Source organism: Lagopus leucura, unplaced genomic scaffold, assembly GCF_019238085.1.
Source record: "Lagopus leucura isolate 7727_CA_CO unplaced genomic scaffold, USGS_WTPT01 Super-Scaffold_1, whole genome shotgun sequence".
NCBI classification, from domain to species: domain Eukaryota; kingdom Metazoa; phylum Chordata; class Aves; order Galliformes; family Phasianidae; genus Lagopus; species Lagopus leucura.
Window position 1 is genome coordinate 18,124,964 of NW_024962250.1, and position 26,569 is coordinate 18,151,532.

General features: G+C 40.9%; 1 protein-coding gene and 1 long non-coding RNA gene across 3 annotated transcripts in view; one reads left to right on the forward strand and one right to left on the reverse strand.

Annotated features, from left to right (window-relative positions):
• Positions 1-320: 320 nt before the first annotated feature.
• LOC122180222 lies at positions 321-11,143 on the reverse strand. 2 transcript variants are annotated; one of them, XR_006178955.1, is made up of 4 exons: positions 11,041-11,143; positions 8,206-8,308; positions 4,086-4,130; positions 321-503 (listed from the first exon to the last, which is right to left on the reverse strand). It is a non-coding gene; the product is annotated as an uncharacterized LOC122180222 (long non-coding RNA). The 2 variants fall into 2 exon arrangements; XR_006178957.1 differs by lacking the exon at positions 321-503 and adding an exon at positions 3,548-3,700.
• A 3,771-nt stretch (positions 11,144-14,914) lies between these two features.
• The window catches only part of NPAS3 (neuronal PAS domain protein 3), a 596,576-nt gene continuing 584,921 nt past the window's right edge, over positions 14,915-26,569 (forward strand). The window contains exon 1 of the mRNA XM_042871090.1: positions 14,915-15,187. Coding sequence (XP_042727024.1) covers positions 15,138-15,187 — 50 coding nt within the window. The 5' untranslated portion in view covers positions 14,915-15,137. The remainder of the gene's footprint in view (positions 15,188-26,569) is intronic.

Sequence of the window (26,569 nt, forward strand, 5' to 3'; positions counted from 1 at the left end):
ACCATTTTCACAATCTGTAGCCAGAATGAAGAGTTTACATACTCCACATACCTAATTCAAGTTTGTGTACAGTATTTCCTGTTGATGCTTTTTCTACTGTAATATAATGGTATTGTTGAAAGTTTGTGGAATGACAACATTCATGAAGTGGTAAAGGGAGGAACCTGCACAAAATAGAGTACGATCAAGCCGTGCATCTGATGTTTTTATTCAAGTTCTTCTAGCCATTTAAGAAGTCAGTAGTGTTTAGATTTAAATTTTTAAAAAGTTGAAGATTGTTTTTCCTAGTAAGCATCTTAATTTATTCTCCCTTGGTCTAATGTTACAAATCTTGTTTTGTCTGAGTATTTCAGTGAAGTGGAGATACTATTACTCAGACTGCAGAAGACTATTCTTCTGGCTTGGGAGAGAAGGGCAGAAGACTGGTTGTGTAGGGTGGATGTGCTGATGGTATTTTCTTCTGTTGCAAGAGACACTGGACTCCATCAGTGTGATTCTCATAGCTATGTAGAAAAAGTGAAAGCCTGTGGTTAAAAGAGCATAAAATGTGTTATCTTAATTCTTATGTCTCTCTTGAAAATATGCTGTAGTATTATGTAACCTGTGCTGTTAGCTGATAATGTACTGTACATTTTTCCTGAAAATCTAATGGCAACATGTGTTTACAGTTATCCACTGTGTTTATTATATACTCTATGAAAATGATAATGCATAGCTCTCATACTTAACAAAGCTTTTATTTTCTGCAAAACAGGGCTGTATTGGACTTGATTTCACTGTGAGGATAACTTTCAGTAGACACTTTCTTTAGGGTTCAGTAGCCTTCTATCAAAAACGAATCTTCAAAACTTCAATGAGAACCATAATATATATGATGATAATGATAATATTAGCCCACTGATTTCAACACTACTAAAAGAAAGTTATTCTTAACTTCAGTGCTCAGTTTTAGTAGCAGTAGGCTACTGATTCCACTATCATGCTGCCAACAACAAATACTCAAACACTTCACAAAAATAAAAATAAATTCTCAACATACTTTAATGAAAATTATTTCTTGTTGTTTACTAATTTTAGAAGATCAGTACCAAATATTGTCGCATGAGAGGGTTATTAGGAAGAAGCATCATGTTTTTGTGTTTACTTTTTGTAAGTATGTTTACTTTTTGTAAGTATCTTTCAAAATATTTTTTGTTCTGAGGAGGAAGGGACAGTGAATAAAGCTTATAATAATATTTTAAGAATCAAAAGGATCAGCAATCCTTCTTGCTCCCTATAAAAAGCATGTTAAAAAGTCTAATATAACTGTGTTTTTGGGTTTTTTTTTTTTTTTTTTTTTTTTTTTTTTGTGTGTGTGTGTGTTGTTGTTGTTGTTTTAGTGCTTTGTTTTACTTATTTGGCTTTTCTTTTTTTTTTTTTTTTCCTCTGCTTGAAGAAACCATCAAATTCTTCCAAGAAGTTTGACTGACATTGTGGATAATTGAGGAGGACAATCATGCCTGCTTGCTCTCTTGAAACAGAATACCAGTCTGTCATTACTCATGTTCATGACTGAATAAGGTGTGTTGCACTTCTAAACACTACTCTCTACTGTAACATTATTCTTATTCTTCTTGGATTCCAAGAGGATAAGTATAGTCTGAAATTTTTTTTTCCGTTCAGATCTCTAGCTTGGTATCTGTTCAAGATGTACATGCACCCTTGGTTATTTGCATACTGCAATTAGCTGTATCTGTGCTCTTCAGAGTTTGTAATTTACTTAGATTTTTGTTATAGAAACTGATTTAACTTGAAATCTATCCCTCTAAATGCAAGACAATTTTGCCATTTTCCTTCAGAAGCCAGACAATTTATAGATGATCTCAGACCAAATAAATCAGAGAAGATATATTTATAGGTCTAATATACCATATATATTAATATATATTTTTAATCACTCTCAGACTGTCACCCTGCAGAAATAATTAGCTTCAAGCATGGCATACACATCTGCTGTCTGAGCAGATACTATTGCTTGTAGGATGCTTCAGAACAGACAGTATTTGGAATAGTCACTGCCACTCCTTGCCTCAGTGATGAGGTGAGCCTCTTTTATTTCCCTACACTAATTCACCTCAATGGCTGTGTAACTATAATTATCCTTAGACTGAGCAATTTCTCCTCAAGAGAACATTTACAGTAATTCTGAACAAAGAAATATAGATTCACTTTCACATTAACTTTGTGCTTCACAGAGGAAAAAGGCACTGATTCATTTTCTGCTCCTTAGCTACTTTTCTCCCAGCATAAAACCTCAGGAAACCCTCAGCCTGGCTTTCTGGAGAGGTGGGGAAGGACTACATCTCAGTGGTCTCAGGTTGACTAGATTTCTAACTATTCATGTATGCATACAGGTGGTTTAACTCCTAAATACACTGATCCTTGGATGATTCTATGCGAAGTTACCATGAGATTCAAGTTGAATTCTCATTTCTCTACAATTTTGATGGTGTGCGACTCTAGGCCCATTTTGAAAAGTTAGAGGTACTTTTATCCTCCTACAGCATCATAACAAAACACGTGGAATTATATGTGTGTGATAAAATGAACAATATCATAATTCAGATACCAGGACTTAAAAGGAAAAAAATGATTTGCAATGTCTAGCATCAATTGTTAAAATAGTTTTGAAGATCTTAATCTCTCGAAAATCTCTCAAATTATTTTAGATTATTCCTTCTCATGGCCTCTCCCACACATAATAATCAAACGCAAATAAAACTGATCTTAGTAGAAATAATAAAGTTCCATAATAAATATATTCTGAAAGCTAAGAAAGTTATTTCTGCTTAAGTGGAATAATTCTTGTTCCTATCTTCAAATACAAAAACACCGAAGTACATGTTTTTAGTCCATAACTTAGTTCAAGAAAATGTTAATTTTTTTTCTACTTCAGGTGTCTGATATGTCGGCTTTAATCATTTTATTAATTTAAAACTTCTTTTTGCATAATGTGTCTTCTCTATTATGCAGTTCTTCACCTTTGTACTCCTCTATAAGCTCAAAACAGTTCAGTAAAACTCATTAGAATCAAAAGTCCAGCAGTAATAAATTATAGTATATCCTAGAAAAATCTAGTTGCTGTACTTTGTTGGCATATATTGAAAGACAAGATGCACAGAAAATAAGGTAATGAATTGAAAACGTAGAGAATACAATGGACTGTGAAACATTCAAGACAGATTTTTAACTTTTTAATTAATTCAGTGGTTACATCTGAATACTGGATGAACTGCTGCTATCCTGTCTCACCAAAAGATTCATGGTTAGTTTTACCTTATGACAGCTTTAGTCAAGTTAAACAAAGTTGGTTTTACTTTAATATTTTTAATGCTGAAACTCCCCATGAAACTACAGGCTTTGAAACAAAATAATTATTTCCACAAAATTGTTGCAAAAATTGAAAATTAAGGAGAAAATTATTATTACGAGTTTCAATTAAAAATAACTTCTCTCACTCTACAGATACTGTTGCCATTATTATAACATCTTTTTGTATAAACTCATATATTCTCTTGTTCCAAACTAAAAAGGCAAAATCTATATTAAGTGAAAAAAACCTGGAAAACCTGTAGGAGGTTTTCCCCGCAGTGCAAGATGCTTATCAAGAGAAACAATAATTTGAAGAAGTTCTCTTGCTTTTTCTTCTGTATAAGGTTCACTAGAACAGAGAAGAAACGGATGATAACCTTAGCAAGTAGCAACTTTCATTTACCAATCTTGTCAAGAGACTACTATGTAAAGTGTAAAAATAAAGTAAAAGGAGACTTTACTGGATGTAAAAAAAAAAAAAAAAAAAAAAAAAAAAAAGCAAAAAAAAAAAAGCGTAACCGTTTTAGGACAAAAACAAGAAATGTAGAATAAAATCTATTCAATTAATGTTGAACAAAGAAGTTATAATCTTCTTACACAGGTCGATATCCACCCATATTATACACACTGTAATTAAATCTACATGGCTTTAAATTTGTAATCAGAGAATAATGGCTAAATTCTATAACATTTAAAAAAGAATATACTAATGAACAGGCAGAGACACGACTTACTTCCTTCAGTGTCCAGAAAATCTTCATCCACTATGTTGCTAATGCCTAAGAGGTTATAAAAATAAGATAATGTGATCCAGCAGCGACAGTGAAAATAATAATAAAAAAAAATTAAGTAGCTTTTGGGGGAGTAATTCTAGTGAATAAAGTGAGGTTAATGACTTTATTTAGGCAAAAACTACCATCCAGTCTGGATTTGATGAAGTACATAGTAAAATATTCTTTGAAATTGTGACAAGACTTATGACAAAGTGTAAAAGTAATTAAAGGAAATAATAATAATAATAATAATAAAAAAGATACACATGCAAAAGCTGCTAACATCTAAAAGTCAATGTGTTTTGGATTTGGAGCAATTTGTCTCCAGACAATGAGCTACCTGACCTGGGGAGATGGGCTGGAATTATTTCAGATCATTAGATCATTTTATTTATTCATTCATTTATTTATTTATTTATTTATTTATTTATTGTCAAAGTGAAAAATACAAGGAATTCTGAAGAGTGAAAAGTAAGGATACTTGGTTAAGTGCTGCCTGTCGTGTTTGTTCTTCTCAGTGGTTAATATGATATGGAAAGCAATGACTGAAGCACAAATAATGTGGATGGAGGAGTAACTCTGGAGTGAATAAAGCTCTCTCTTTAACGTTTCTGATAAACCATGAAAACTACATAACAGTTTGTTTCTTTTTAACCCAAGAGAAGCCTGACATTGAAAAAGTAAGATTTGAGATTTTTAAACATTGAAAGTATCCTGTGAGTATGCTCAACACTTTCTTGATTGCGAAAAGAAGGCAAGGAAGATTTTGGACAATCAGCTTAACAGTGAGAATTGAAACTGGATAATAACAAATTGCTATAAATACAGCTTTCTTTAAATAGTAAATAAGAATGGGTACCCTCTTAGAGATTTCTGTTACTAGATGAAGATACACTTTCAGAGGCTAATCTGAATTCAAGTCTTTGATACATGTATTTGTCTAGAAGTTTTAATTCTTGTTGGAAAAACACTAAGATCAATGTTCATAGTATTTATTTCTGACTCTCATCTGTGCTTGAAGTTTCAGAAGCTGTTTTGAGGCCCAGACTTACATGGCTGCCCACCTGGGACTATGCTGTGTTGTGCAGGAACACAATACACTGTTGTCTTCAGTGAATTGAAAGAAATAATGCTGTTGCTATAAACAAAAACCATAGAAAATGTGGAGAAGCATGGATGTGAGGACCTAGCACAGTTTTAAACTGCTCTAACAGAACTGTTGTTATGCTGTTGATATTGGTACTGGTTGGGACTTCCAACCTGGCCAGCAGGAAGGAAACACATATGCTCAGTCTCATGAATTTTCATGTAGTGTGTTCACTGCTGCAGGAATCACCAGTGCACTGTTGGTATCAAAAAGAAGAGACTATAGTAGGCTTGTCTGAAAATGTTCTGAGAAAAAGCCTCTGTGCTTCTTTTTTTTTTTTTTTTTCCTGTATGTATAAATAATTTGGATTTGTTCATCAAAAAGGAGTTATAAGAGACAGCATATTTGGTTTCTGTTTCTTCTGAATTAGTATGGAATGCTTAGTGAGAAGGACAAGACTCCTCTAAGCACAGTCCAGAATCACAGAATGGTTGAAGCTGGCAGGAACCTCTGGCTCTGCCTGTTCCAAGACAGGGCACCCAGAGCAGGTGGGCCAAGAGTCAAAAACCTTAAGCTGCCACTTCTTGCTTCATTTCCGGGAAACACTGCTGCTTCTGCAACTTATTTTGGTTTAGGAACACTGACACAGCCTGAAAAGAAAGATAAATAACTGAAAGGGGAAAGTGTTGCCTACTCCTGGGTCCTTTGTAAGTTTTGCTTTGTTTTACAGACAAGTGGGACCAAAGGGAATTAGCAACTGAAACTCTTAATGTGGTGAGGGCACAGGATAAGATGCTGGTGTTTCTCAGAGAGATTTAAAAAAAAAAAAAAAAAAAAAAAAAAAAGACTACATGATTTATTTTTCTACTTTCTTGAATTAAGCTTCTTATCAAACTGTCTGGTATCAATCAGCTTTCTGTGGATGTGCAAGCAGCACAGTTTAGTTGTGGTCTCGTCTCCATGACCCCAATTTGATGCCAATGAAAGCAGATTACTCTACTTTGGAAACCTAACACTGATCTTGAAGATGAGGGTAATGGAGACACAGGCACTAAAACTGCCTGGAGGAGCATCACAGGTTGCCAAACTCACAGATTCTTCACTCTGCAAAAGCAGAATCTGGAAGCACTCGCTGCCCATCTATCTCTTGATCTTCTGCTGGTGCTGCCAGAAAACCTGGGTGAGATCAACACTGCAGGAAACTTCTGGTGCTAAGAGAGAATTAATTAACCAAACTCTGGGACAAAGCAAAGGATGCAAGTGACTCTAATACTGGAGTTCTAGCCTTGGAAAATGAGCGGTTCTTCATCATAATGACAGTGAGTCAGAAGTGCTCTTTTGCTTTCACATAGAGAGGGAATTAGGATAGTTGATGACTGAAAAAAAAAAAAAAGATCCTCCTTCGTGAAACAGCTTTGGTGGTCAAAACAGAGCCTAGGTGCATACCTCTGGGCAAGTGAGCAATGTATCAGTCTTTCTCCACTGTGGACTCACCATCCTCATAAGGCTCTGAGCTGCCAGTACCAATGAGGGAGATGCTAAGATTCGCCTCAAACCTTGGCTGTATTTTCCCAGTGGCAGTGCAGCGTGCTAATCGCTGAGCCATTGGGATAGCCCTGTAGGGCATTCTTCTAATAGTTTTTCTAGTTCTTCCACTGATGTCCTTATACATCTTTTATGATTTCGATAGTGATGCTACTTTCCCCAGGCACTTTCCTTCTATCTTACTCTCCGCTTGCTTTTCTTTTGAATATAGGGGGAGGGAACTACCTTAATCTTGCCCTTCATTGCAGTGCAACCTTTCAGAAAAGTCGTTTCCTTCATCTGCTCTTCCCACCCTGAGTACACATCAAGGAATTCTAAAGATGGGAAATATTTGAGCTCTTTCTATTTAAGTTTTGATGGTCTTTTTTCCTGACTTCACGTTCTATTTAGAGGTTTTTCTTCTATATTGATGAACAGCCAGTTCTTTTCAATTTAGAATTAAACTCTAAATATTTTCTTCAAACTGTACTCATTGCCTTTACAAAGGAATGAAAACAAAATGCAGCATCTAACAACATCTGAAGGAGAAAATCTTGTTACCTTATGGAGTTTTAGAAAGAAACTGTATTTTTTTAACTGCAGCTCTTCTCTGATATGCACTGCTGATAAATAGTAAAAACAAATTCTTTCCTAACTATATATTTCTCTCATATTATACATAGATAAATTCCTATGGGAATAACTTAAGCAGTATAACCTGAGATATGAGGTAGCTGATGTATATGAAGTATTAATATGAAAAATATTTTTACTTATGTATGTTATAAAGCTCTTGGAATATTGCCAGCAATGAAGGTATTGGTCAGTTAAAGAGATGCCTTATCCCTGCTTTGCCAGTAGCTTTTTTTCCCTGCAGGTCCATCTTCCTTTGTTTTCCTCTTCTCTTTTATTCTCACTTCTCATCTCCCTTTCACTATTATGCAAGGTCCTTTTGAGGAGCTTCCTTTCCTTCCCTTCCCACTAACTATACATATTGGTAGCAGCAACTGAAGCAACAGTCAGTGGGCACTTGTAGAGGTGGCATGTTGTAAAATAATATTTTTCAAATATTTAATACTCCGAAGATGTGGACTTTATCTACACTTAATGGGTGGGGAGGCTGATTACTCATTCATAGCTACGCCACTTGTGAATGATGAGGTCACCCCTATCTCAGGAAGATAAATGCCATATCCTGTTATGACATATTCCTTTTGTATAAAATTAGTTCAATTTTCTCACTACTGAGGAATCAGTATAGCTGAGGAAAAAAGTCACTTCAAGATAAAGGCATTTTTCTACTGTAATTCATTATATATCCTATTTTCATTTTATTTTATTTCTGTTCTGTTTTGTTCTATCTTATCCTGTTCTATGTATAGTATTTTACTCTCTACCTAAATGATATCTGACTAAAGTGAAGCAAAAATTAGATGATACAATGAAGCTTTGTAGCATTCTCTCTCATACCTGTCACAGGCTCCTTCCAACAGCAGATAATGAAAATTCAAAGTCAAACCATTTAACTTTAAGTAAATGGAAATGAATTTCCAGAGAAGAGAGATTTTTTCACCTGTGAAAAAAAGGAACAGCAGTATACTGACAATGTGAATCAAGATATAATATATAATTGTGATAGATAGGTATATGTAAAGCATAAATATTATATGTGATTATATTACACACTGTCATGTGTTTTTAATTTTTATCTTTATATGTTTTTGCCTAAGACAGGAAGATCTAGACTGTGTTGTATGAAACAGCAGTACTGTATCAGAACATTTCTTAGATCAATCAATACTAAAGCAACTTGCAGAATATCTTACAATGGTATAAGGTATTTAGACAAAAAGTATGTCACTCAGACACCAGAACCTGTCAATAATCAGAGCAAAATGAGAAATAAATTCAATTAAAAATATGAGGCTGAATTCTCAGCTCTTTCACACAGGCATGCTGCACCGAATTCATTTTAATCCATCACACGGTGTTGTAGCACTGGTGAAACGCGTGGTGAATTGGGCCCACGCAATTTAATAAGGTGCAGAGAAGAAGCTTGATGATGGATATTTTCTTCAGTGTATAAAATAAGACATGTCTCAGAAATTCTGTGTTTTACTGTTGTGATTAATTTGGGTACAGAAGATACTAACAATCAAAATGGACTTTTCTGCAGATGAGATAATATTTTTCATTTAGTATCTTTTTAGAGTGATGAGAAAAAAGGTGCTTATGTATTCTGCAGACATTTGCAAACCTACCTTGGAATCCTGCTAGTCTCACAGCATACAAAACTATCTGTTGGTAGTTCCCCTGACTCAATGGGTCTACTTGTGTGAGCAAAGTTACCCACACTGCCTTTTCAAGTTGTGTTAACACTTAAATTCAGATACTAATCAATAGTTACCAAAGATCTCAAACAGACAGAGAGAGGGAGAGAGTGAGTCTGGTTCTACTTCCATGGATGAAAACTGGTGACTTTCAGGACTAAACAGGCTTGACTAAAGGCTCTCTGTCCGAGCTGTCCCTTTGAAACATGAATTCCTGCCTGGAGTTGCCACTGTAGAGCAGAGAGTGACAGTCAATGGATGGGGACCTGGACATGATTACATCCACTCTACTGCCCGGACATACACTGATGGAATGATCATTTGGAAAATGTCTACTTCCCACATTTACATTCCTTTCAGCATTGTTCCATAGCCAATTAGAGTGGTAGCCCAGCCTATATTCATGCCAGTCTTGTACTATATTGTAAGAAAAAGGAAAGGAGCAGCTCAGAAGTCTTTAATTATTCCTCCAGCCATTTATTGACCTGCTCTCTAAAGGCCATCTACGGGCCTTCATCTGCATGCAAAATTCCTATTGACATCACTGGGAGGGCCACAGGCAGATGGAAGGTACTTTGTAAACCTCACATTTTAAAGATGTTGTAAGAGAAAGGCGAAGAACTTGCAGTTCTTGAAAAGAAGTGAACAGCTTTATCTAATATAGCTCTTTAAACATGGAATTCAAATAACGTTTTTTCCTAGCGAGCAACGTTCCCTCTCTTCTCTGTGAACAGCCTAACCCACACGTTTCTGTAAAGTCTTCATATTTAACACTCAAACAATTGGTGTCCCTATAGTATAAACAGGATAGATAATGAATATAAGTGGGATAGAAAATTAATCCTACTTGCAAGGAAAGAGAGTCATAATTCACTTAGGCTTCTCAGCTCTTACGTTATGAGGTCTTCAGCTAACTCATGGGATCCATTCCACATCCCACAGATGCTCATTATGAATTCTTTTTATGTGCAACATGTGGGGACTAACCAGTTTCATATCTCCTGGTATTAGCTGCAATCCAAAGCATTTTGTATTAAAACAGAATGCAAACACAGATGCTATTTAATACAAAGAATTTGAATGCAGTCTCTGTTTTAACATCAAGTTAGTGCGTCTTAATTTGGTTCGGAGCAGAAATGCAAAGAAAAGTCAAGATGAGAGGATACCGTTAGATGAGGAGCCAAGCTGAGATTCCAGGAGGCACACATGGGAAAAAGAGAGATGGGGCCAGGTGACAGCTCTAATTTATGGAAGCGGAGGATAAGGTGCCCTCAGGGCGGCGGGGCCTCTGCAGCACCGCGCGCGTCCCGTCCCATGCCGGAGCGCTGTGAGCCGCTCTTCCCCGGCCTACAGCCGGCAGCGGGCTGATGCGGTGCAAGGTGCACTGCCGCGCGCCTGGCTCGCAATGTCCCCTCGCTGCTCAGCAAAGTGCACGGCAACGCACTTTTCGCTCCGGCACGCAGCAGAACGGAGCTACAGGTCCGTGGTTCGGGAGCGCCCCGACGCGCCGGGAGATCCGCTGGGACCCTCCTGCGGGAAGGGCCCTCATGTCGCCCTTCCCTCGCCCCCGGGGCGCGCTGCGGGCCCGCAGTTCCCGGCTGGGGTGCCCCCCGACCAGGGCCCGGGAGGAGAGCGCGGGCGGGGAGGCGGCGGCTCAAAGGCGCCGAGCCCGCTCTTCCCGCGGGGCGGCCGGGGAGGAGGCGTGGGGCTCGGCGCGGTGAGTGCCGCCTGCGGAGGGTTTTGCGCGGTGTGATCGGTGCGCTCACGCACGGCGCACACCTTACAAGTTTGAGCGGCAATAACATTGCTGCACACTAGGAGGGGAGGAGAGTCAGCTCCCTATAATAGGAACAAACTCCGCCGTTGCACAAAAGCGGCGCGTTTTCTCGCTAGAGAAAATCGTCCCTTCAGAGAGAAAGGGGAGTGGGGGTGGGGAGGGGGGGAAGAGGGGGAAGCAAAAGCAAAAGCAAGTTACCAAGAGCGAGAACTCGCGCAGCAACCATCCGCCGCTCTTCCTCCTCTCCTCAGGACCGGAGCGGGGCTCTCCCCCTCCCCCCTGGCGCGGGCCCAGCCGCGCTCCGCCGCCTTTCTTATTACTTCATTGAGCCCGAGCGATCCTCCAAGAGTCGCGTTTTGGGGAGGGGGGAAGTTGGAGGGGGAGGGGGAGGTGGAGGGACGAGGAGGAGGGAAAAAGGCAACATTCGCTGCTCATCATTTCCACCGCACCGCCAAAGTAACTGCGCCCCCCTCTCCTCCCGTCCCTCAGTCTGGATTTTCTCTGTATCCACAGCCGCCGTGCTGTTAGCCGTAGCTTTTTCTTTCTTTTTTTAATTTAGGATTTTTTTTTTATTTTTTTATTTTTTTTTAGCTCTGCTCCCCTCCCCCCAACCCCTTCGCAGCCCGGCATCGTCCCCCCTCACCCCGCGCCCCCCCAGCCCCTTTCCATTTCGCCCGGCAGCTCACATCAAAGCGCCCTGCCTCACTCCCAGCGGCCGCCACTCACTAATGGGATTGCAGCGTGCCCGGCTCCGCCGCTGCAGCCGCCGGAGGGAGAGCCGCTGCCGCTGCGCCTCTTCGCCGAGAGCCGCCGGGTGCTGAGCCGCGGGGATGATCAGGATCTTCCCGGATTTCAGCGTGCAGGTGACGGCGGCGGCCGGCGGGGCGGCCGGGGGGGTGCCGGCGGCGCCGGGCATGGGGCGAGCCGGAGCGGCGGCCAACGGGAACCCGCAGAACGTGCAGGGCATCACCTCGTACCAACAACGGTGAGCAGCGGGCGGGAGCGGGCGCGCGGCTCTTTCCGGGGCTCCCCCACTTGCTTTTTCTTTGTGCTTTTGTGTTTCTTTGTTTTCTCTTTTTTTCTTTTCATATATAAAAAAAAAATATTGCCGTTTGATTGTTGGGGGGTAGCTTGGTGGGAGGGAAGAGTTTTTCCTTCCCGCTTCCTTTTTATTTTTAATACAGCATCTTTTAAAATGCACTGAGAAGTAAACGCAATCTCCCAGTTTTTTCTCGGATGAACTGGAAAGCAACAATAGCTGGGGAAGAAAAAAAAAAAAAAGAAAAAATAAAAAAAAACCGAAAAAAAAGAAAAAAAGTGCGAGGAGCACGGTCGCGTAGCGTGGCCGCTGCAAAGTTTGGGATCCCGTCCACTCATCCTTTCTAAAGAGGAATTTCTCAATGTCAATGCCTTGTGCAGATCCCAGTGTGTGGCAGCCAGGGGGACAATTGATCCCGGGATGCCGATTGAGAATTTGCTTTCAAGCAAGAAAGAGACCAATATTCACTTGGGGTTGCACACTTGCAATTCCACACTGTAGGTTAACAGCTTTACTGTGTCACCTGTTACTACAGGGAAATGCAGCACGAAACCCTCAGCACTGCTATTATTATTTTTTTTTTTTTTTCAACCTAAACGCATTCTGATGCAAATGCAGGGAATTCGCAGGGTAGGCGCCGTTAGGAAGTGGAGCGCACAAAGTTGGCAGGAACTCGCAGCGAAGTTCAGAGGGGTTCCCATCGTCCCAGTCAGCCCCGCTCCGCGCCGGCACTGCCTGAGTTCACTGCGGGCTGAGGTCGGGGTCCCGCAGTGCTGTGCAGGGCGAGACCCGGAGTGGAGCTCCGGGAGGGTCCTCCATCAGCTCAGGAGCGAAGCGGAGTGCTCACAAAAGTATTGACAACACCTCAATGTAGGCTGAGATCGGAGCGAGACACGTTCTTCTAAATGCAATAATGTCCCAACGATCTGGCTTTTCAATACTACATAAATCCTGAGAAAAATGCAGTGTAATAACAAATACTTCAGCTAAATCTCTCTACAATGTAGAAGCTAAAACCATAGAAACTTTTAATGTTGTATTTCAAACAAATGTTTTAGAAGCCTGACAGAGCAGTGCCTGCTTTGGTCTTCAGCAACTTTGGGCTCCCCTCTCTCACTTTGGGAAACACACACTGTGTTTTCCCTCTGATGCCCATGACAGAAAATGCTCGGTGCTAACTTCTGTGGGTTTTATTAAAGGGAAAGGCACGAGCACTAATATTCTGCAACAGCCCCTGTGCTGCCCCACCACCTCCTCAGAATCATTTGAACTAAGTCTGAGTCCTTCTTTGCCATCAACTGTCCCCATACACAGTGTCTTGGCCGGGAGAGAGGGAAGGAGCGGATTAAAGTTGGTTTGTTTTCACGGTTTCGCTATGATTTTTGTCACTTACAAAATCTTTAAATTACAATGGAAACTGATGGGCATTTTAACGAGGAAGTACGGGCAGCGATCACAATAGTTAAGGCTGTGAAGTGGGGAAGTCAGGGGTCAGAAATGTCACATTGGCTGTAAGACAAATAAAAGGGACCTCTGGAGACTTTAAGTTAAACAGAAATATACAGATGAGCAGCGTGCGAATTTGTAGTGCTCGGCGTTTGGGAGTTGAGTTGCGTCAGGTTCCGATCAGGGGTAGCTCCAAAGCTCTGCCAAAACAGTGACGGCCCCGGGCCAGGTGCGGCCCCGCAGCAGCGGCCGCTCGGACCCCACAGCACGCTGGGTGTCTCGGAAACATACTGCGCTTCTTCCAAATCATGTCGGTAACTATTACCGACACGACGGCGTCCTCTACATTGAACGATTTTTTCTCCGAGCTTTCTGGAAAAGCTTAAATCACAGTGGGCACCGACACCTCCTTCCGCGATTGCACAAACCGAGGTGACACCTGTTAACTTTTTTTTATTACTTTTTTTCCTCCTTGTTGGAGCCGAGGCAGAAGCCGTGCGCGGAGGAGCCGGCACGTGGCACCCGCAGCCCCCTCTCTCCGCGCCCCTCCTGCACCGTCCCCGGGCTCGCGGCCCCGCTCCCGCCGGCGGTGCGTACCTGCGCGCCTTTCCCTGAGCTGCGGACCCACAGTCGCTGCTCTGCCGGCCCGTTCCCCACCGCCCCCCGGAGCTGCCGCAGGGAGGTGTCCCGTGAGGGTGCCGGGCTGAGCCTTACCCGGGAACCCGCCGGGGGGTCAGGCCCGGGGCGCTGCACTGCAGGACAGCGGCAAGAAGTAGCCACAAAGTTACCGCGGGGATGGAGAGCTTGTAGCTTTCTCCTATCCAGGTGTACTGGATGAGACAATTGGGACAGCGGTTCCGTTTTCTTGCTCCTTAATTTCCTGCTTACTTTCACAGTCCGCAGTGAAACTGCGCACAGCAATGCATCCTCCCAGCAAAAAGGGGCACCTCCCGGCTACCCTTAGCGCTGCGTCCCATTGCTCGGCCCCGGAGGGAGGGGGGTCTGGGGGCCTGCTCGGTGCCCGACCCCCGTCAGCTCCCGGTCCGCCGGGGCCGCGGAGTGAGCCCGTGGGGTTTCCGCGCCCAAGGAGATCTCTCGCCTCCCCGCCCTCAGAACCTCTCTCCGCCGGAGCCGCGACTCCGGAGGAGGAAAGTGTGCGAAACTGCAACTGAGTGGCGGTGTTGCGCCGGCAGCGGAGGCTGCGTCCCCTGCACGCAGAGCGGGAGCGGAGTCGGGGAAGCAGCTGGAAAATGCCCAGAAATACTTTCACAGCGGTCAAGCGCGGAGATCCCCGCCTGCCCTCCTTTCCGCCCCCGCCCCGCTAGCCCAGCGGCCCGGCACCCCTCGTAGCCCGGCCCAAGGGCGCGGGGCCGCGAGTGTGAGCGTGTGAGCGGCTGCGTTGTGTGTGTGCGCGCGTGTGTGCGTGGCCGTGCCGCACCTGCCGGGCGATGCCAGCGGCCGGGCTGCCCGCCGGGGCTGCGCCGCGGCTCGCTCTTCCCGCCGCCGCCGGCCGCCGCCGCCCGCGCTGGGCATGTCTCTGGGGCCGCCGGGGCCCCGGTTCCCTCCACTCCTCGGCTTATGGACGGCGGCAGCGGCAGCAGCAGCAGCGCTAGCGAGCGAGCGAGCGAGCAACCTGCAGAAGGACCGCGCGGAGGAGCGGGAGCCCGCTATGCTTTGGCCTCAGTACTTTTCCTTAGCCCGTCTGGCTAAGCAGGGCCACCGCTGCCGCTGCTAGACACACAAAACACACCAACATCAGGAGGGGGAAAAGTAAGGGAGAGAACGAAAAAAAAAAAAAAAAGCCAGGAAGATGGCGCCCACCAAGCCAAGCTTTCAGCAGGATCCTTCCAGGCGAGAACGGTAACACTTTCTCTTTATTGAACCTGCAGCAGCAGCCGCAGCCGCAGCAGCACCGGGCCGCGCCGCCGCCGGGGCGGGGGCGGGCGGCCGGGGGGGGGGGGGGGGGACGCCGCCGGCACCGCCGCTCGCCCCGCCGGGCGCCGCGAGTTCCTCCGAGTGCGCCGCCGCACCCCGCGTCGCCACCGCCGCGCACGCACCGCCGCACCGACACAGGGCGGCCGGCGGCAGCCCCGCTCCGTAGCCCTATCGCCGCGGCTCGCAGCGGCCGCCGCTCGGCAGGGCGCGTTGGCGAGCGGGTGTGCGTGTCTGCGTGTGTGTGTGTGCGCGGAGCACCCCCCCTCGGGCGGCCCCCACCGCTCGGCGGCCCCGAGAGCAGCGGGAGGGGAGGGGGGGAGCGGGGCGCCGCGCCAGGCCCGGCTTGCCGGAGTGGAGGGGCCGGCCCCGCCTGTGCCGTTCAAGTGCAGCTAGGCCGGAGCGGGGGGGCCGCGCCGCCGACGGCCCCCGCGGCCCGGCCCAGCCCCGCTGAAGCCCGGAGGGTTCCGGCGCTCCCCGGGGCAGGCGGAGCGGTGCCGGGGCGCGAGCGGGCGGGAGGCGGGAGATGGGAAGACGGGCGCGGGGCTCCATCCGGCCGCCTCTGGGACTTTTGTTGGGGAGAGCGCTCGCTGTGAACGCGCTGCCCTGCTGACAAGGATCTCCCATAGCGGATCTGTTGTAGCGAAGTGAATCTTTCTAGAAGTGACCAGGAACAAACAAGAGTGCAAGTTCATGTGATGTTACTTTGTGCTCCTTAAAAAAGTGCTCCAAGCTGCGGTGCTGCACTGCGAGGAGAGCTGCGTCCAGAAGTGGAGGATGGGGGGGGGGGGTGGCTTCTTCCACCTCTTTCCTTCCCTTCAGAAGTGAACTTAAGGGTGAAGGATAAGGAGTTTGTTTGCTGTAAAAATGAAAATTAACATTTAGACAGCTTTTAAAAGTAGCTGGGCTGCGTGTTGCTTTCTTTCTACTTCACAGCACTGAAAAAATACTTAAACAAAAATAAAATGTAAGGGGCCAGTTCACTTTAATCTTCAGTTCAGACTTCTGTTTTTGAGTAGCATCAGCATTCTTTGTACAACTTCTAAACCCTGTGGATTCTGTCTGGATTCTGTCTCTGTTGTTTTCCAAGGGAAGCAGACTGCCCCGAATGAGAAACTGAGCCCAGAAACACTGAGCACAGGGCATGTGGTCATTAACTGTTGCACACCTGGACAAGGCTGTACTGACATGCAGCTGATTGGGAGATGCCTGCAGTGGGAACGAAGTGTGTTCTCAGAAGTCAGTAAATTACAGATTTTCATCTCCGACTATAATATTTTTTAAAAATCCCCTTTCTGACAGCTGTAGAGGCATCTGGTCTCTGCTGAGTTAACACCGCTTCCAGTAGCAGCTTTGCTGCCTTAGAGTTCTTTGTTGGGAAACAATTTGTATCAATAAGTCCTGTCCCCCCCCATAAACAATTCCTCTGCCTCCTTTCTGAGCACCGTACTGTATTAGTGTGAAGTGCATTCGCCAGGATAGCTTCAGTAATCTCTCCGGCAGAAGCATATTTGTGTGCCATTTTGGGAATTTCTCTGAGATAGGAATCTGGAAGATAGAATTAATTTCTAGGGGAAACTTCATAGCCTGTGCATGAGTGCTTTCTTTATCACCTGTCTCCATTTGGCATTCGGAGAAGGTAAATCAAAGTGCGCGATTTGTTATTCTGCTCCACTTGAGAGCTGAACTAAATAACACTTGGTCTGAAATTCTGATTGAAGTTGTAGGAGGATATACTGTATTTAATTTAATGCCCTTTAATAGCATCTTCTTGTTCAGCTCTGGTGCTGTCATTTTAAAGGTTGGATCCGAGTGGTTTTTCCCCGTAGGGAGTGGGAGGAGTAATGATTTCAGGGGAAAAAAGTCGTCTGGATTCCTCAAGCACTGTAGCCACAAAGTTGGCCCGGCGGCCGAGCGGCTGCACTGTGCCCTTGGGGTTCCCCTTCTTATCGCCCCTCACAGCGTTCCATTGTGGGTGTAAATATTGCATGTAGAGGCTGAGGACATTTTTTGTATCAGAAATAACGTCGGTCTACTGTTCTTTAAAAAAGTTTCTGGAAAACTGTAGCAGTGCTTCAATGCTCAGGCCCACATGTACTTTTTCTTAAAAATTCAGTAATGTGGCTCCAAAGCCCTACATTAACTGTTGATTTAAGCTGTCCGTACGCATCCTTCCAGCATTATGTGTCAGGCTCCTTGAGCCGTGGCACTCAGCAGTCGCTGAAGGGGTTCTGCAGGCTCTTCCTTAGTTACTGCCTCCCTGAAGGAGTTCTGGGGGTGAGAGATCCTGGAGGAGGCTGTGGGGACACATTCTGTTTGGTCTTATTTTCCACAATATTTAGGTGGATTGTATTACTGCTTCCAGCACAAGGTTAGTAGTTACGAAACAACTGTGAGAGGTGGTAGTCCTTGCTGCAAGCAGGCATCTGATTGTTTTGAAACTTTTCCACCTGTTCAAGGTTTTGAAAGGATGTTTGAAAAGTTACACACATAATTTGATTTTCTTTTAAACTGCATGTGTTAGCAAATGCTACAGTTACGGTAGGAGTTTGGAGTTTTTCAGTTGTGTGGATATTTAACCAAGAAAATTAAATAGACAGAAGTGTCATGCACATGATATGCCAGTATCGATTTGTAAAGCATATCATCATATCAGAGTGCTATTGGCTTACAGTGGAAGAGAAAAAGCCCTTTATTTTGGCATTTCTTTCTAGAGCGTGAGCTTAAACATAGCAGTGATAAATGATGATATGCATTGTCTAACACTTGCTTTTATATAAATAGCTCCAGAAGATTGCTTAAATGATAATCGAAAATATGAAATAGGGTGGCCTTCATATCACAAGGCCAAGGGTCTACAAATGGAAAAACTGAAATAATGAAATATTTCCAAGGCAACAGACTGTCAACAAGAACAGTAATGCATGGGCATATCATAGAGCTACCAGAGAGGATATTAGATCTTATAGCTCTAGAGCCAGGAGTTATAATGACCTTTATTAAATAGAGCCCTCCCACATTACAACAATCTTTCCGATTCCTGATTTATGGATTAGCAGTCATACATGTCTTCATAATTTGAAACATTCTCTCACCATTTGCAGCATTTTTTCTCCACCGGAATCATACATTATTTAGAGCTTACACGAGAGTATTGATCAACAAAAGTTATATTACATATTTTCGGTAACTAATGGGATTCCGAATAGCAAGGTTTTGTCTGCAGCACTGTTTCTACATTCTTTCGACACAACTGCTTTTTTTTTTTTTTCTTACAAGTTAGATCCAGTTAACTTGTTCTGTACCAATATAGGGCTACTATACGTTATAAACATGTTACAATAATTAGAGGGTTATGAAAACAGATCCACCCAGCACTTGAAACCGCAGGTATTTTAAAGAGAGTACCAGGATGTATTGTCAGCATCCATCTCCTTTTATTAGTGTCTCCCTTGAATTTCAGAGTCTCACATGCTGGCAGTTTCAAATCACGTTCATTTGAAACTTGGCACACGAGTTGCCAGCCCAGATGGGAATTTTACTGTGAGAGAGATGTAAAACAGTTGTTGGAAAACTGACATTTGAGGCATTAGTTTCATCAGCATCCATGCTAAAAAGTACAATTAGTTTAAATAAACATTTGTTTCGTAAGACTATCTTTGTAATGATGCCTTCATTATTAGAAGATATGCTCTAAGTCCAAATAACCGATACTGACCATGAGCATTAACTCTTACAATTTCATAAACATTTTAGGATCATTTCTGCTCATATTGTGGTCAGTAAGTTAAAGCCTTTTTGGAACCATAGTGAAATTTTTATTTAGTATCAATTAAGTAATTTTTTTCCTAAGTTTAAAGTTATGAGACATTTCATGACATCTCATCCCATGCAAGTAAACCTCACGTTCAGCCCATCAGTGGATTTCATTTTGTATTATTGTGTTAACTCTTGCAGGTATAAAAGCACCTCCTGTGAGATGAGATTTCAACAGTAGTCACGTTACTTTAAAACAAACTAAGTGAAATTGTTCTGTGGGGTTTCAGCCTGGAAACCTGGTTTTACAATTTAGACTTAAGGTACATTGCCAATGTTTTGCATTTTCCCCCCAAACATTTGTTTTTTGTTTGTTGATCTATGCCTATTGTTTAGTGGTTTTGTTTTTGAAAAAGACTGACAAAGATTTATTCCCATAATAAGAAATGTTTTGAAATGTCATTTTTATTGTAATTGCATTTTTTTTTCAGAAGAGACAGTTTGTTCCTGTATAATTTGTATGAGGCTACTGCATGTTATCTTTAACATACAAAGTCCAGTAGTACGAGTGAGGTGTGTAACTTCTTGTTTAATAGGATTTTGCATAATAAGGATAATTTCTAATAATGTTGCATTTTGCTGCTTAAGAAGTTGTATCATAGTAAGAATAAAATGGTTGCTGCCGTGTCCTATATGACTAGAGCATTGTTCTGTGACTAGCTGGAGCAGTAGTTTTGCAAAACACAAAGTCCTAGGCAAATGAATAGGAGTGTTGTGCCATTGATTTGAACAGGGCTCTGAGTAGTAAAAATACGATTAATTTTGTATGCTGTGATAGGCTACTGCATAGGACAAAGAAGATATGGCAGGATAGTATTTGTGTTTGTAATTTGGCAGAAGTGGACCCTGCCTTTGGAGAATATTGAGTTCAAGTTGTACCTTAATCTTTAGAAAAGTTCCAAATGAAATTATACCTATAATTAAAGTGCACTATGGAGAATCACAAGCAAGGATAAAAGTCTTTTTACCGTATAATTCAATAGATGTGAATTTGTTATCACTCAGATGACAATGACAAACTTTAATGTACTTTAATGGGAGGAGGATTGGATTTTGCGTCTGTGTGTTATTATAAAACATGAAAGTCTTGAGATTCTCAAGGAAAGGTGGAACAGTCCTCAAAGAGATTCCAATCTCAGCCTGCTGCAGCCCGATACTGAGAGTTATGTATCTGACGTGCAGGCAAGAGTCAGTCACATTAAAGAACAAGTGATATGTAAGCAAGAATTTGAAATGGATTAGTGAAAGCAGAGTTTTGAAGATTTGTTACAGGCGATTTTTCCAACATTTTTATGTGTTGCATTTTGGACTTTCACTCTTCAGCCGTATCTTGCCATTTGTCTGTTCCAAGGAACTTCTCACTGATGTCATTCAGTGTGTGAAGAAGACTTTAGTATTAATCTTTAGTATTTCTATTTTGTCATTTTTTATTTTTTTCATATATCTTAGTGTGCCTTGAAAAGGATTTCAGCATGGTTCAGCATGTTTTACTGATTAGATAGATGAAAAACATTTCTGAGAACTAGCAGAAGTGACAGAAGATATCAGTGTTAACACTAGAAATAAAATTCAAGCCCCCATTTTGAGTGCATATTCAAAGATTACACTGCCTTCGTTAGAGGGATTTACATTTCTTTTACAGGCAAAACCTCCACTGAAATAAAGAGCTCTCAGAGAATGGCTTGATTGCAACTTAAAATTAGCTGTTAGCTTGATATATAATAGAAGTTCAGCCCTTGTGTTAAATAATTTAAGTAGAAAAGTACTGTTCCATTACCTGCAGGCATCATACGTTTACATATGTATATAGTGAACTTACGGGATATGGTCTGAATAATATGTATGTATGTAATCTGCAATAATGTCCCTGGGGCTTGAATTTTCTGAGGAGCCTATTGGGTTTAGGCATCTAGCATATACTGCATTTAAGTGAAATATGGGCACCTAAATCCTATAAGCCCCTTTTTAAATACTTGCCTATGTTTTTTGTCTCTAAAAGGAATTTAGAACAAGCTGCATTACACAATACATTGTTTTAAACTGAATTTTATCGAGTAATGAATAGTCTTTGAGCAATCATTTTGTATTATATCCTAATGGGATATCGTTTTGCTCAAATTTAAGCAAAGAACTGATAGATTTCTTCTTTGACTGGGAGAGCGGGTTCATTTTATCATGTGCATATTCATATTTATGTTTGGCTTATTCGCAATGTTGGCTTGTATGAGTTAGGTGGCTCAGAATTATCCTTTTGAGGCTGTAATTCATTTAGCAGAAATGTAACATGGCAAATTTGAGAAGAATGCTTGTTAGAAAGCTGTCTTTTTCTAGAGATTATGGGACACTGAATATGTTAGCTTGTGGGGAAAAGAAATGCAAGTGGGCAGTCTTCACAGGTCAAGGTTGAGGTCAATATAGAACGAACGGAGTGACTGAATCCGTACAGTGCTGGCAGCTGGATTAAAAAGGAAAAAAAATCTTAAAAAAGAGAATAGCTGCTAGGGGCACTTATCCTTCAACCTTCACTGCAAAAAAGTATCTGTTTTATTTGTCTGAGTGTAGTCAGATTGGCATGTTTGCTTCACCTTTGCATAAATTACTCACAGTACATGGACAAGAGGTTTTAAAAAAATATTTACACTGTAAAAAATACAAAACCCAAACTGTTTTCTCTTGGTAGGTAACAAATAGAAGATGAGCATAAAAGGAGAAACAAATGCATTAGGCTGCTTTATTTATTCATTCTTTCTGAGCTGCTACTCGGACTTGCAACAAAACTTGTATTTCCTGGGGAAAATCAAAAGTACAGTATTTTTTTTTTTTCAGTGGCTAAGTGAGCCAGATAAACGGTACTCAAGTAGCAGTGTTTGAAGGATCCAAGTAGTTTACTAAAGTATCTTAATTAATTGGATGTTCACTTTAATAGTGAGTTTTCCTGCTTGTAGGCAATGCTCTGTAACAACAGCATATATTTGGCACATACATTACACATATGATTTGAGAAGGTCTGGTTTTACTGAAGATTTATTTTTACTAAACAACTGCTTTAAGTTAACAAACACAAAATAAACAAAGTGGCAAAAATACAGACTTTGCATAAGAGGAATGATAGAAAAGATACAACAGATTCCGGATCTATCAGACATATATGCTATTCCTTTTATCAGTTACTCTGCTCACACTCAGATTTTGAAACCAAGAGCTGCCCTCATTCCTTTCATTTCTTTGTTAACAGAAAGAAAAATGCTTTTCTACACAATTGTGGTTTGGAAACTGTTATTCTGTGCTTTCCCAGGACTGTTACTCAATTTTTGTTTTTGTATCACATCTTAAGATTAGAGTAGCAATCTGCAGGATGCAGCAAACACTGCAAATCTGTTCTTCACCCCAAAGTGATCTGGCATACTGAAGGAGCATCTTTAGGAACCTACATTATTTATAGTCTTCAATCATTTAGGAAACATTTTTGAATGATCTTCTACTTTATTTTTATTTTAAAATTTTTTTTTTTTTTTTTTTTTTTTTTTTTCCCTGTGGTAATTGCCATGTGTTACAGTGTCTGTTTGTTTCAAATAGGAAAAAAGAACATGGCTGGGGAAAAGTGTCTTCTATCTGACAGAGAATGGCTGAGTAGCCCACCTGAAAAGCAAGATTAGAATCCTGTATATTTATTCTGCTTGTTGCTACTTTGAGGAAAACTTTAAAAATATTCCACTGACTTGTAAACATGTATTCTTTAAAATGTAGGCATATATTGTATGTTAGATAGACACAGTATATATATTTACTTGAAAGGAAATATTACTGGTTGATTGTTCTCAGCGTGCTATAAATGTCTTACTTTAGATAAAGTTGAATGTAAATACATGCACTGGAATGGCGATTTTTTTTGCTCTAATGCTGAGAGGGAAAAGTAGGCTCATCTTTTTTTTTTTCACATTTTTATTGTTCTGTGTAAATGTAATTTGTTAATCCTGTGAAATTTGTCATAGATAAATTTGCTTGGATTATCTTGTCACCACCGTATCTGCATTCTTTTGTTCATTGCTTATTCATAATTTAACAGTCTGGCAGTGAGCCTTTTTGGGATGCTCACAAAAGATATATGACCTCTACCAGCTGCTACTATAACCTGCAGAATGCACAGCAAGACATTAGAAACGTGAGGATTCCTCTACTGATTAAAGTGCTCTTCATTTAAACAGTCTGTTCATAAGAATCTCAGGAATCTTTGTGGATAGCAGTTTTGATTTTTCATTTCTCACAAAATTAGTTCTAACATTTTTTTTCCCCCTGAGTGGGAAACTAACATTGAATCTTAAGATGGTGGTTCTTTGCTTTCAAATGGACTAATGGAAATTAAATCACTCATTATATATGCATATGTATACATAAGTGTGTGTGTGCATATAGGCATCTGCAAATATCTTTACCTGGCTCCCTATAAGCACCCACATGTGTATTTCCTGGAATTTTACAGTGGGAGAAATTGGTGCCTCTGTGTGTAATATTATAACTAACTTCTCTATTATAATATTTTTTCAATACATATATTATTATCTAGTACTAATTTAAAGAAGAGTTGTCTGATTTAACCCTGCTTTATTCCTAGAATCTTACAGATTGCATTGTGTAAATACTTGGTATTATACAGTACATGAAAGACATTAAATAGAATGTTACTTGAAGTGTAACAACATTTTAGATTTTCATTATTCTCCTGACTCAGTTTAGCATATAAATTTTTCCCCCTTTTTACTTTTTTTTTTTTTTTTTTTCTTATCTGCAGATCAGCTTGTGAGTAATGGCTAGTTTTTACCTCCCCTTTGTGCTGGCACATGATTATAGTTCAAAATAATTCATTGCTAATCCATGCAGTATTGGTTCATCTCCATCACTCTGTTTTATGATTAGAGCCTCGGGCCTGTAAGAACATCCTTCTGCACAGTTTTCTGTCCTGATTTTCTTTGACTGCAACCCATATTTTAAACAGGTCTGTCATTACTGTTCGCCCAACAATCCTGCTACATTTTTCAAATATGTATCAATTACAATAAATTAATATTTTGATGGGGTTGTTTTTCAAAGGTTTATGAAAAATTCTTGTTTTTCACTGCCCTAAGTTTCCAGCAGTGGTGTACAGGGCTTGGTTCATATCAGTTGATGATGGAAATCTGACTTGAGGTTTTCATTTTTCCTTAGCAGCCTGAATTTCCTGTGTATTTATTTACATTAGGTGCCTTAAGAAGTCCAGGACCTTAAAAAAGAAACACCATGTCTTTCTGAAACAAACTATGGGAGAAGAGTGATTATAGCCTTGTCATTTTTAAAATATTTCAGACAGTACTGTTGTAAAATAAAGCTGAAGAAAAAACTTTTAAAATATATAGGGCCTGATCCTACTGTGAATACTCTTGTTGAAGTCAGTGTTCATTGGGTTGGATATGAACTGTCATGGCATTAGAGCTGGCTTACATGACATAATGATACTGTACCTTGATCATATTTAAATTTAGTATTTCCAGATTATGAAGCAAATTCAACTTTTATTTCACATCAAATAATGCTAGTTCTTTCAGAAGGTCATCCAAAATATTTTTCAAGACTTTGTTTCAGCATTGAGTAGTCCTGTGTTCTTTTTAATAATTACTTTCATCTCATTGTAGCTGTGTGTTTGAAAGTGTAGGTCAATAAGGATGATCGCATTCAGAATTTCATGATCTGTGTAGTGGAACAAATTGAAAGCAAAGCCTGTATCAATCACTGTGAAGGGAGGGTTAATTGTTACTGCTTCTCAAGCCTCTGGACAGATAAACCAGTAATGAAATACTTATTGCTCTGATATGTGAATGGTTAAGGATGAAACAATAGAAACAGGAGCAGTCTACAAAGATAAACCAAGAAGAAGAAAAAAAAAAAAACCAAAGAGAAAAGAGTAATCTGGACTAAAGTAAGATGCTGTATATACTGTGTATTAACAGTTTTAAAGTAATTTATTTCGTTTAATGCAGCCTTCTGGTAATGATGTAAGAGAACAGAAAGTATTTGGTTTCTAAAGTGAATACAAAATATGACTATGAAAGCTTTTATTATGCAAACGATTTGAAATGGCTTACAATATGTCTGGATCTTAGGTAAAAGTAACATTTCTAGCATTAAGTGTTTTTTTTCTTTTCTTTTTTTTTTTTTTTCTTTTGCGGTATCATTAAGTACTTCTTGTTGTTTCTTTTTCTTTAAAAGCACAGCTGTATTTACTAAACCAAGTATGTTTTATTTCCTCCTGAAGTCATTTAAAAGTGTTTTGTCTACAGCCAACCAGGACACTAAAGGAGTGTTTAAAGATAGAAGCAGCAAAATAAAAACAAGTGCAAAAACAAATTATCATATTACAGTAAACATCTAACTACTTCTAGAATGCGAACTTAACATTTTAAACATCTGTTAGTTACTTATATGTTGAAATATATGCAAAAATAGTTAGTCAAATTGAAGTCTTAGGCCCATGACAATCATCTCAACACAGTGGGTAGTTCTGAAAATTAATGAGAATGATAATACTGTAAAGACTGTTCCAGAGTTTGCCCAAATTCATTATCTAAGACTCTTGTTAAGAACATCTCAAAGAATTTTAACCAGGAAAATATATTAATGCTTCAAAAGCATTTTTCAAAACGGTGATTTATAAAAGTATAATGGAATTATATATGCAAGAACTGTAGTTAGAAAGACAAATAATACAGGAGCAGCACATTATGAGGGAGTATTTTCCAATAGCTGAGGTACTTGCCTTTGATTTTGTCCATAGATGTCAAGCTTTCTTTATTGATTTATATTTTGGAATGGAGAAAATGAAAAAGTGAAGGCAACTTAACAAAATATATATCTGTGACTCCTTGTTAGTTACTTAATGAGGCCCAGAACTGCTAAAAAGCTCAGTAAAGTAATTAATAATTTTTGAACTGGTGTAAACGTCTTTTAGACAATCGAAAAGCACTTTTAGGAGGAAGGGTGATGAGACACATCTTTAGATTTCTCTTCAGAATGTTAAGAATTTCCTGTTGCCTGTTTCCTGATGGGATTGACGCAGCTGTGTATCATATGGAATGAAAGAGGAACTGAGTGCCCGACTTTGTTTTATGCAAGTTCTTTATTTAAGAAGATGTATGTGTTGATTTTGCCTGTTTCTTTTTTAGACTTTCCTCATATGAATGCTGTACACAGAATTATCCAAGTGGGAGCTAATTATAATTAATTTATCTATTTTCCAAGGGATTATTAATAACTGAAGTACATTAGTTAAGAATGCTTCTCTTTCTTTTTCTCTCTTTCTCTCTCTCTTTTGTTTCTTTCTTTTCTCTTTCTCTTTCTCTCTCTCTCTTTTGTTTCTTTCTTTTCTCTTTCTCTCTCTTTCTCTCTTTCTCTTTCTCTCTTTCTCTCTTTCTCTCTCTCTTTCTCTCTTTCTCTCTTTCTCTCTTTCTCTCTTTCTCTCTTTCT